Below are 12,236 nucleotides of genomic sequence, written 5' to 3'. Positions count from 1 at the left end.
CGTTCCATAAAGCGAGATAAGCTTGTGAAGCTAGCCAAGCTAAGGGTTTGATAACTAGCAGCTCATAAAATGTGGCACAGTTTGTTTGTTCTTGGTAAAACCAGCTGCGATGAGTAGTTCTTGCCTCAATTTGTGCGTCTTAAGCTAGGCTTTAAATCCAACCAGTTGAAATTAAGAATTTCGTTTGGTTCAAAATAAAAATGTTGACTACCGCATTTAATCAGAATTTTGTGCCAGGGCGAGAACAAAGCCTAATGAGTTAACATGCGGATTAACCTGTCAGGGCGAGTCGGTGAGCTCACATGCAAATTAAAACCGGCAGCTAAATATAAAATTCACCAAGATTCAAATCCTGTCACGTTGTGCGGCTTTGCAGGGTGGTCCAATTAACAAAAGCCAAAGGCAGACGCAGCTGGAGTGGGGCGCCAATGGCACATCCTGGCCAAAAAAAAATAAAATAATAATAAAGCCATTTGAGGTTCAAATCGGTTCAGGTAGTCAGCGCCAAAAAGCCAGAGCCAACAATTAACACAGTAGTCCAAAGATCAAGACCTCAACATGCGACTCCAGGAGAAGCTAAGACCAGCCACAAAACGTGGAGGTGTGCATAATTAATTTGCGTCGCTGCCACACACACACACACTCACACACTCTGGCGAGGCACAGCAAAATGATTCATTAGCCGGCCTCCAATCAGGCCGGAACTGACACATGGCAGGGTTTCGGAGATAGCCCAGGTCTCTGGGCCCGCCCAGGTTCGCAAGTTGATTTGCATCGAACATGTGCGCCCCGGCCACAGATACAGTCCGAAATGCAGCCAGAAAGGTGTTGATTGCTCAACTGGCTTCAGTGCTCCAATTGCCTGTGCCGAGCACCCGCCCTTTCCTCCATCCCCTCACAGCGCCACCCATGCTCCGCTGTCTACAATGAATTAAAAGAAATGTCCGCAGCCAGCAGCAGCAGCAGCAGCTTGTTTAATCGGAATATTTAAATTATTCATTGATTAAAACTGCAACCAGATCAAGCTGCAGCCACTCAACCTGCCTCCGACTGACACCCCCCACTCCACCCTCCCCGCTGTTTCTTCCTCTCTGCTGCTTGTGGCACTTGTGTCTGCGTCTTGTCGTTTCAATTTGGTTGTAGGTGTTGCTGCAGCCAGGCTGTAGGTGCCATTCCCAGGAATTGAGGAAACAGCTTCTCCCTCAGCCTCCGTCCCCCATCACATGTCTGTTAAGCGCTGGCTCTCTGTCTGCACGCGAAATGCCACCCAAAATGAGACACACAAGAAGCTGCCCACAACAAAGCGAAAGGGAATTGAATTCCTTGTCATGATTAATGCATTTGCCAAGCAACTCCATGAAAGGGTACACAATCAGTGATGCAATTGAGTTTTCTAAGCAGCCATTTCAAAGCAAATGCCACATAATCAACAATTGTAAAAGAATAAAGCTTTTTTAAGATTCATGCTAAGCCATGGCCAAGGCCTTAAAAGTGCTTTTAAGCCTGGAGGCTTCAAGTTTTCTATGTCTAAATTTTTTTGTAGGCAATGGCCAGCTTGGGCTATCTAGTTTTAGGTACTGAGCCTAGCTGCCTGCCTAAACACAAAAATCTTATAAAAAATACCAACAAATACCCACAAATATTTGGTAAGTAACATGAAAGCAGAGTTTTTCTAAGAAATGCAGAGAATTAAGGGAAGCTTTTAAGATTTAGCTAAAAAAGTTCTGAGCTAGTTCCAGATATCTTAAAAAAAACCTAATGATTTATTATACAAAGATACAGTATGGTATTAGACGTAATAGAATTTGATGTGATAGGATTTGATATAATATAATAATGTATATAATATTATGTGAAAAGTTGGAATGGCAAAATGATATTATAGGATATGAGATTAAAATGAGCATAATAACGTACAGCTCGTATTTTTCAACTTTGCTTGAGAAAGCTTGAAAAGCGAAAGGTTTTTCATATAAAAACTCATGTTGCGATCAAGTGTTCCTCGAGAAGCTATGTGACATGGGGGATAATATGATATTGTGATATGATATTATTTGAGTTTAAAAGATTCCCATATAACTGGAAATTTTCAAGTATTTATAATACAAAAATATTGTTCTATTGGAAGTCATATAATATTATGGATTTGATATGATATTTAAGAAAGTATAGCTCGTCATTTTAAAGTGTGCTTGAGATATCTTGGAAAAAAAAGTCAAGTTGCGAAAAATTATTCCTTTAAAACCTATATGATAATGGGAATAAGATATGATATTAGAATATATTATATGATATTAAAAAGAGCATAGATAGCTCGAAATTTTATGAAATTTATATGATATGAGAGTATAATTTTCAAGCATGGTTGAGATATGTTGGTGTTCCGATTTGACAATGTAATGACAAATATATTTTAACCGACTCGTCTATTAATGCTGACCAAGAACACAAATATATATCAGGTCTATGCCTTGGCTCAGGGCAGACAAGTAAAAAGTTCCAGCGATATATTTCACCAATATTGAATTCTCTCTCACATTTCATTTCAATCTCAAGTTCCTGACTTGGTCACAGTGGGACAACTGTTGCCGCCTGCTGTTTGGCTGTGCGTGCCCGACAATCATAAGAGATATCTTGCAGATGAGTCCGCTGCAATCATATTCTCTCACCGGGTTGACAGAAGCGCCTACCTGTTGTCATCAATTAGGTAACAAGCACACGCGACCGATAAATATTACGAGGAGCGAGGCTATCCAGGGTATCCAGTAACCCGGTGGAGTCTCCTTGCTGCATATCTACAAATGGTTCAAGCTGCTTGCTGTGATCTCAGATCTCTTATCTGATTTGTAAATAAAAATGTATTTCATTTGGACCCATCGAAGGAGCTCTTAGAGAAAGAGGCTGAGGGATCTGACGGAGGGGGGACGAGCACTCGACTGCAGTCATAATTTATAGTGTGTGCATATGGCAGGCTCCTTGGACGGGGGCTGCCTGGGCTGGCGCACCTCGTGCTGCTGGCAAATTAAGTACTAAAATAAACGACCAATTTACTGATTATGCAAAACATGCAATTAATTTTTTTCCATTCCGCCAACATTTATTCCAAATCTTCCATGCTCGGTTTTAACTAAAACTTGTTGTTATTTTTTTTTTCTGTCCCGCGAAATTATCGTAACGAGTGCGAAAATTAATTGCCGCAACAACAAGTGGAAAATTTATTTGAAAACGCGCTGACTTACATTCATGTAGAAAATGCCAGTCTAGGGCTAATTTATTATCCATAACTTTAGCTCGACTAATTTGCATATTAGGCTAACTAATTGAATTAGAAATCGAAATTATTTTTATTTGTAATGGAGGGGGAAGGGGAGCTGTGACTGTGAGACGGTGAGCAAGAAATGTTCATTCTTCCTGATGAAGGAGAGAAGCACTCTTGTTGAAGAAGCGTCGATCTGAGAGACTCTCTCATCATTCAGATGGTTTCTTCTTTCCCTTTATATCATACGTGTTATATACACACATTTGCTTAGGCCGTTTGTGGCTCTGGGTATCTCCTAGGCTGGCACTCCCGATTAGTGTAGTCATTTATGACAAGTACATGTTACTTGCAATTCCATTCATTTAAATATTGTCATCAAATAAGACATTCGGTAGTTATATGTTTTTCGCTTTTAAACATTATCTTGAATCCTCCAAGTGAAAGACCAATTCAGAGCAGAGCACACGTGCAGGCAGCAATTAAATTCCCAGCTCCAGGCTGGCTACTGTATTTCGAGGGTCCAGCTTGAGAGCCGCCTGGTCGGGTCATAAAATGAGCGGCTTTGCTTTAAGAACCGGGCATATAAATCAGATTGAGAAACAGCAACAGGCAATAAAAGTTGCAGTCTGAATATTTTGTGAGGCCCTCTTCTGGTGCCCGGCCACACGCACAATTCCCTAGAACTTGGCCGGCGAACAAGGCCGAGAATGAGGCGGGCAATCAACCAAAATGTCATAATAATGATGGCGTTCCGGGCGGCTCTGCCGGGCCAGCGACAGCGACAGCAACTGCGACGGCGACAGGATGCTTATCTTGTTAACACCGTGCCCGTAACCCGACTGGTCCAATAAAAACTCCAAATCGGGTAACATACTGACAACGGATCTGCAGAAATGCTTATGAAATGCTGTTCTTATACGCTTGCAGAGGGTATTATAATTCTGTCATGAAATGTGCAAGGCATAAAAGGAAGCAGACTCCATAAAACATATATATTCCAGATTCCGTATCAAAGGCCGAGTCTATATAGCCAAGCCCATCTGCTTCTATGCAAACTAGTCTCCCAGATTTCGTCCTGAAACTTTGCCCACGTTCTACATTTTCTTGCATTTTCCGTCTAAATGTCGGAACCATTCTGATCGAATAACTATATCACATAGCTGCCGATTGAAAATTTAGTTCTAATATGAAGATCAGTTTTCTTTATCAATATATCTTCCCCAAACTCGGTATTTAATAGTTTTCCTTAACATAAGCAAAGTCCTTTCAATATCGAACTACTTTCTCTTATAGTTTCATAAAAAGAATTTGTCAAAAAATGTATTTTTGCATGGAACTCAACCAAACTCAGCAATCACGAGCTTTACAGTTCTTAAAGGGTATTTAATCTTCGGCCTGTTAGTCGTTATATGTTTCTTTTATTAGCAAGCATTTTGTTCGAGCAATTTGCTGGGAATATGCAACTGAATTGACAGAAATGTACGAAGAACTCAGTTGGAACTGAAATTGAAGTAAGAATTTCGAAAATATGTTTCTCCGTTTCTGGGAGTGTCCCACAAGCAAATGCCAAAACGACTCGAAAAACTCGAAAACCTAAAGAACTTTCAGTACGCGACTTGTTCCAATAAGAGACATAATTCCACTCAATATAACCGAATGTGATCAATCATTTTGTAAAAGCAATTAAGCCGCGAATCGTGTCAACTGGCAACGCATTTAAGGCCCTGCTTATAAGGCTAAGCCCCAGCTGGGCCGCAGGTGTCAGTGTCCGCGTCTGGTCTGGCCCGAAAGAAGCGCGACAAGAAGCTGGAGGACAGCTTCCTAACGTCTTTAAGCAATTAAAGCCACAAATAATGCGCGAGGCGATAAATTTTGTTAAGTGCGTTCACATGAAAGTTGTCAAAAAGCGTTTGAGAAATTTTCACCGCGAGCGGCACATAAAAAAAAAATAAATAAAATAATAAAAAATAAACCTACAAAAATCCTACGACATGACTTGGGATGTTTATCAAACACCTCTGCCAATGCGTGAGGCCTCGAGGTGTGGCACCAAGCATGCCGCACGGCTCCATGCTACACGCAAGCCCCAGACCCCAATCCATAGAGCAGAGACAGAGCCCATACTTGGGAGACGACGACATCGCCTGATAGCCAAGCGATAAGCAACATTACCGTACAATTTTCAATTAACACGAGGCAACTGTAAAGAGCTCTCGGACCAGGTATGCCACATGGCATTCCGCATGGCCCGATAGCCCGTGCCTTGGCTCTGCCACCAGAGTGGCGCTTCCAGGCAAAGCAAACAGCTCCGCAGCTTCTCTACAAATTGTCTAATCTCTGCGCGCCTCCGACTCCAGTCGGGCCTGGTCAGTCTGGTCTGCTGCTGCTCGTCGTGGTGCTGGTGGTGGTGGTGCATCGATCTCTGGTAGTGAAAAGTTGTCGACCAGCAGGCACCACCAGAACTGGCCACAGTAGACAATTTATCATTCGAGCTGCCGCCTAGTGGCGGTCGTAAAAGCTCTTTATGGCTGCTTCTGCTTCTGCTGTGGATCGCTCCAGCCGTATCCTATCCACCTAGCTCCACATACTTTTCCAACTGTCTCTCAGTCGATAGGTCTTTTTCCTGTTTGCATTCGGTGTCCACGCTTCAGTTTGACAGTTTGCATTGAGCTGTCGCTCGTTTTATGCTTGAAATGATTTAGCTTAGGCTCGCCTCTCAAGGCATTATGCAACAGTAGCTGAAGCTATTCCAGAGAACATATGGCCCTCTCTTGGGTTTGATACCCTTCACGTGTTACAGCGGGGGATAAATAATCTGCACAGCTTTATATAGCTTACCAAATAGCCCAACTGTAGCATACTGAGTTCCTGAGTTAGCTGGGTTCAGCGAGATCTTGAAAGAATAAAAACAGCTTAAAAGTCTGCTAACAGTTCTTCTTCTTGTAACATATGTTACATTTGTTGCCTAGGGTTCAATAGACTTACAGAGTATATATCAGTAGAAACCTGATAATATATATTAAGCATATACTAAATTTGCCAACTCCAGCTCGCGTAGTTCCTAACATCATTGGGTCCAGGCAGATTAAAAAGTCTGTATTACAGTACATAACGGTACAGTAGGCAACAAAACTAAGCTACACTCAAACGTTTGTCAAACTTTTACTTTCTCAGACTCTAAAAATTTTAAATTGTAAGCAATGTCTGGGCTTCTAAGGCTCGGCTACGGTGGTCACCTGCTGAACCTCTGCTTTGGCAGCAGGCAGAACAGGGGCGCCTTTGTGGAGCCACCAAAATGGTTATCTCTGGAGCTGCAGCGGAAATACTCGCACGATTGTGAGAAATTCACGGTAGTTATGGTGCGGCACGGGGAGTCCGAGTGGAATCAGCAGAATCTCTTTTGCGGCTGGTACGATGCCAAGCTGTCGGAGAAGGGGCGCAAGGAGGCGAGTGCGGCGGGCAAGGCCATCAAGGATGCCAAGCTGAAGTTCGACGTGGCGCACACATCACTGCTGACGCGGGCCCAGGACACATTGCAGTCCATACTGGAGGTGACGGGACAAAAGGATATATGCATACAGAAGACGTGGCGCCTCAATGAGCGCCACTACGGCGGGCTGACGGGTCTGAACAAGGCGGAGACGGCCAAGAAGTATGGCGAGGAGAAGGTTAAGATCTGGCGACGCAGCTTTGATACGCCGCCGCCGCCCATGGAGCAGGATCACAAGTACTACGAGTGCATAGCCAAGGATCCCAGATATTGTGATGGACCCAAGCAGGACGAGTTTCCCAAAGCTGAATCCCTCAAACTGACCATTGAGCGTACTATGCCATACTGGAACGATGTAATCGTGCCGCAGATAAGGCAGGGCAAAAAGCTGATCATCGCCGCACACGGAAACAGCCTGAGGGGCATAGTGAAGCATCTGGATCAGATATCCGATGAGGCCATAATGGAGCTTAATCTGCCCACGGGCATACCCTTTGTCTATGAGCTAGACAAGTGCATGCTGCCGCTGGCGCCCATGAAATTCTTGGGCGATCCCGAAACCGTTAAGAAGGCCATCGAATCTGTGTCCAAGCAGGGAAAGGCAAAGTAGCATGAAGTCAAAGGTTATGCACAACAGCCAACATAAATTACGAAAAATACAAGAAGAAGGTCAAAATAATATTTCTTACTCAATGCACTTGCCTGCCCCAATCTTTAGCTGAATCTGTATCTGTATCTGAATCCGAATCAGAATCGAAATCGGAATCGCAATTCAGAGAGTGAGCGAAATAAACGCGAATGTCAAGCAGCAAATAAATTTATTTGATTTTAATTGACAATGAAAAGTCAACAAAGGCTGCAAGACAGCGCCTCTGCTGAATGTATCTATATATGCATATAGATATATATATTGATATATATATATATATATGTATATATCGCAGAGTTAGCTGGCTGCAGGGTAATAAGTATGTCTCAGTCTTTAGAGTTCGGTCTGCAGTCTGTTCAGACCCAATCCCAGTCTTATTTCAACGTCAATTTTAATTGTTGTTGTTCGGGTTCAGTTGGAATGTCTGTTGCGCGACATTCAAATGGGTCGAATTTTAATATGTTTAAATGAAATACTCATTTAGGTTTTATTGACAAACAAATTGAATTGATTGATCTAAATGAATTTATGCGGTCAGCGACGAGCGTCTAACAAATGCATGCTCCCGCTCTTTCTCTTACTCATACTCGCACACTCTCTCTTCCTCTTTTTACCCCCACTTATACCCCTATGCCTTGCACAAGTTTTACACTCACAATAGCCTAGATTCATATTCATATGAGTCAACTCTGAATAATTCTTGAGTCGATGTTGTCTCTTTAACTGCCGAAGCAACGTGCGTCAACAAAGGTTAGATTTGACATACAACTTATTATGCAAACAGTGTGACCATATTGATTTAATATGCTCTGGCCAGTGTTCGAAAAGACTAAACAAAATGAGCGTGCGATACGAGATTCGTATATGTAGGTTAAATAACAATTAGAAATTTGGCAAATTAAATGGAAGATTCAGCTTTATAATTATATTATAATTATGGTATATTCAGAAAATTACTTAAAATAAAGTAATTATTAATATTTATTCCAACATTTTGTTAATGCAATTTCTTCCGTTAAGTCTTCCTTAATAAAATAATCAAAAATAGGTTGCATATTGAAATATATGTACATTAAATAACTTTTACAAATTTTAAGAATTGTTTATCAACTGTCGCAATATTACAGATTATATAATTTGTTTTTCCGCTGGTTCTCCGGATAGCTCTCAGGTATTTGGCATGCACAAATCGAAAAGCGTGAGCTCAACTTAATTATGTAAAAGAAAAGCAGAGCTCTGGGTGCGCATCTTTGGCATCTCTTTCGCGAGTTGGTTCCACTACAAATACGAATGCAGCATAGAAATTGAGGGAACATAAAAATGTTTGCACTTCGTATTTGTCGCACATAAAATCTAATATCGAATTACAAGAGATGCGCGGAGAGCGAGTCGCCACGGTTCGGGCAACGCGTTTCAAGGGGCATCAGGCGGCAAGCGGCATGCGGCATGTGGCATGCAGCAGGTCCATGCAGCGTGCGTGTCAGCGAAACTTAGTCTGGCCGACTGGCTGGCAGGCGTGCCCCCAGCTACAAAAGATGCTGCCCAACGCCCCGCTGCCCCGTCTGTGGCTGCCCATAAAGAAACTGAATTGAGTTAAATGTGCGATAAATTGCTTTTTGCATTTATCATGGTGCGCGCAGAGCGGGCCAAAAGCTGGAGCCGAGCCAGACCAGACCAGACCAGACCCGACCCAGGCCACAGGCCAGGCCTAGGCCTAGGCCCATTGCCGGGTTGAAGACGCTGCCAGGCCAGGCTGCCAACGGCTGTGGCGAATATTGAACAAGATTTTTAATTAGCCGCCAAAAAAAAAAAACAAAACATGAAAACAAGTAAAAATGCGCCAGTCGGGGGAACCCGACTAAGAGATACCCTGGACCCAGCGCCGAGCTGCTGTAACAATCCCTCAAGCTTCCTTCTATACAGACAGACACATAAACACACACACACACGCACACTTCTTACACCAGCTTTAATCAAGACATTTCTCCAGCTTTTGGGAAAATGTTGGGAGGTATCCAAAAAGTTAAATATAACCGTTCAATATAAACTGTACGAGAGCCTACATACCAAATTAGGCGTATCTAGCTCTTATAATCCTTGAGCCATGCCTAAAAATCCAAGTAACAACATCGATAAATATCGATATTATGGAAATGCCACAAGATATCGATAAAAATGATGAGCTTCTTCTGCGCTTGGTATAGGAGTATATATATTTTAATTTGCCAGTCTCTAGCTTTTGCAATATCCGAGATCACACGGACAGAGAGATGGACATGGTTAGATAAACCCAACTCGTCGTTTTGATCAAGAATATATACACTTTTTACGGTCGGAGCTGCTTCTTTCAGCCAGTTACATACATGTGCACAGAAGCATGATACCCTTTTTTACCACTTTCATTGAGTTTAGGGTATAAAAGGAAACGAAATAAATGAATAGTAGAAAAGGAGGTAAATAAAATGTGAACCACAAGAGAATTTATTGCTTATGCGTCGCCTGGGCCAGATCCTGGTTAAGGATCTTGCTGATGTAGGGCAAAAAGCTGGAGACACGCGTATAGACATCGGGCTTGCCCTGGGCGCAGGTGGCGCTGCCATAGGACACAATGCCCACCAGCTGCAGCGGACGGCCGCTGGCCGTCAAGATCAGTGGACCACCCGAGTCACCCTGTTGGTCGAAAATGCCAGCAGTTGAGTTAAGCATAGCAAATCTCCAGTCTAACGCACTACTCACCATGCAGGCGCCCTGGCCGGGCGCTGAAAGTGCGCAAATCTCGTTGGGTGTGACGCGAAAGCCTTTCTGGACGCATTCCTCATTCGAGATGGTCTGATAGTTGAGCACCTGCAGGCGATCCGGCACCTGAGCGCCCGTACTGTTGGGCGTTATGGAGCCCCAGCCGGTGAGACGGACGGGCACCTGGCGGCCAATGCGTGTGCTGTCACCCAACGGCACGGTGGCAATCTCCGCGAACTGCAGCTGAAACGGCCGACTGACCCTCAGCAGGGCAATGTCATTGATTATGCGCGGACTCATGGTATACTGCGGATGCACGTGCTTGGCCACAATTCCGTGCCGATGGCGTCCATCCAGCTGCCAGTTAAGTGTGCCGCCCAGCACGCTTAGGTGGGCCACCTGCAGCTTGTCCACGCAATGCGCCGCCGTCAGGACATGCTGCTCGCTGACAATGGAGCCGCTGCAGAAGTGCCGCCAGCGGCCACGGCGCAGCATCTGCATTGAGACCTGAAATGGCACCGATTCGTTCATCAATTGGCCGCCATTGATGCGGGCTGCATCCAGCTCTGCAGTCAGATCCTCTCCAGACTCGGGAATATTGCCTGCATCTGCGCCTGCTAGAATCAGGCAGAGGATACCCACATGGCAAATCCTGAAAAGCTGTTGATATTTTGCTATCATTTTGTCAGTTTACACTTTACGAATGTGTGCGTATCTGAAGAGCTGTATCTTTTATACAGCATGTATCTTATAGATGCGTTGCGAATATCTTTAGCTCAGTCTTGATAAATATGCCTGAGATAAGATGTGGCTAAACAAATGCTTGCAATTTTTTGCTGCATAAAATGTATATTTATACTCATACAAATATGTTTACATTTGCATATACATATATAGATGGAAGATGATTATGAATGAGATCATGGTTAAGAATTTCTCACCGAAGGAAAACCAATGAAAGTCAAGTTTGTTTACACGAGTTCTAGGTTAAAGATTATATTTTTTTTATTCACTGTAATCCAATGTAGTTCCTCAGATTAAAATAAGAGATCGATAGCAAATATTTAAAAAAAAAAACAAAGCCCAAGTACTTTCATATTTGGCTGAGCGTTACCACGGAGTTAAGGGATTGAACCCCTTTGAAGACAGAAGGCAGAAAATATCTTTTAAATTTTAAATTCAAATATTTTATTAAGCAAGAACTAGCGACCTATCTGTAGCCATCGATCAACTTTCTATCCGTCTATCTATAATTATCTATCACGTTCCGTTGCGCCTAATCATATTTCGTAATGAACTTTTCTTTTTGCCGAAAAAAAATAAATGAAATGGCGCTTACAATTACGAAAATTTCAAGTGACGCGTGAGAAGGTCAAAAGTTTTCCGAACGCAGTGAATATGGCCAAATGTGGACATGAGTGCTTCGGCGACTGGAAATTGAGACTGGAAGCGGGAGCCGCACAGAGACCGCGGCCGAGACCCCAAACAAACAGTGGCCAGCGTTGGGGCTACTGCACAGCTGCAGTTGAAATTGAGATGCAGTTGCAACTCACACAAACACACGCACACACACACGCACACACACACGCACACACACATGCAGCACGTTCATGAACTTTGCTCGCTTAACCTCCGCTTGTGGTTCCTGTTGCTGTTGCAGTTGAATTTCGGCTCGCATAGCTCGTACCTGTGGCAATTTGAGCACCTGGTGCTGCTCGCAGGCTCCTCACATATGCGAACTGAACTCATTTTCCGTTTTCCCTCGGCTAATTTGATTTGTCTTTGCGTAAATTGAAAATGAGCCTCCCAAGGATTTCTTACACACATTTATATAGTGTAATTCCAAGCAGCTGCAATCACTTATGTGCTCACATGTGCTCCATTTCGAGATTGATTTTACAATTTGAAATCAATGCAAATTATGAAGATTGCATTTGGAATTGTAACTGATATGCAAATTTTGTCGGAGCAAGATTTAAGACAGATATTCAATATAATGAAGTAGTCAAGATGTTCTTTAATCTGAACTAACTGAATTACTATTATATTATACTGAAATTATATTCTATTATTATATTATATACTAGCGGGTATAACCCGGC

General features: G+C 43.1%; 2 protein-coding genes across 2 annotated transcripts; one reads left to right on the top strand and one right to left on the bottom strand.

The window, feature by feature from the left end:
* The first annotated feature begins 6,389 nt into the window (after positions 1 to 6,389).
* Pglym87 (Phosphoglyceromutase 87) lies at positions 6,390 to 7,566 on the top strand. Its single transcript, XM_064700475.1, has one exon. The coding sequence runs from the start codon at positions 6,460 to 6,462 to the stop codon at positions 7,357 to 7,359; it is 900 nt and encodes a 299-aa protein (XP_064556545.1). The 5' UTR covers positions 6,390 to 6,459; the 3' UTR covers positions 7,360 to 7,566.
* A 2,306-nt stretch (positions 7,567 to 9,872) lies between these two features.
* LOC135440953 (chymotrypsin-2) lies at positions 9,873 to 10,815 on the bottom strand. Its single transcript, XM_064700373.1, has 2 exons — positions 10,135 to 10,815; positions 9,873 to 10,068 (listed from the first exon to the last, which is right to left on the bottom strand). Exons 1-2 carry the CDS (start codon positions 10,813 to 10,815, stop codon positions 9,880 to 9,882), a joined length of 870 nt encoding a protein of 289 aa, XP_064556443.1. The 3' UTR covers positions 9,873 to 9,879.
* Between the last annotated feature and the right edge of the window lie 1,421 nt (positions 10,816 to 12,236).

The sequence above is a fragment of the Drosophila montana genome, unplaced genomic scaffold (assembly GCF_035044405.1).
Source record: "Drosophila montana isolate Dmon_TW-CO22-7 unplaced genomic scaffold, ASM3504440v1 contig_1761_1, whole genome shotgun sequence".
Classification (NCBI taxonomy): domain Eukaryota; kingdom Metazoa; phylum Arthropoda; class Insecta; order Diptera; family Drosophilidae; genus Drosophila; species Drosophila montana.
Note: the sequence above shows the minus strand (reverse complement) of the source record. Positions and strands in the feature narration are given on the sequence as shown.

Bases quoted from the DNA above. Each gene is read 5' to 3' on its own strand.
- Pglym87 (XM_064700475.1), top strand. From the start codon at position 6,460: ATGTCTGGGCTTCTAAGGCTCGGCTACGGTGGTCACCTGCTGAACCTC.
- LOC135440953 (XM_064700373.1), bottom strand. From the start codon at position 10,815: ATGATAGCAAAATATCAACAGCTTTTCAGGATTTGCCATGTGGGTATC. The intron at 10,069-10,134 runs GTGAGTAGTGCG...TTCGACCAACAG, and splicing joins CCGGCCAGGGCGCCTGCATG to GGTGACTCGGGTGGTCCACT.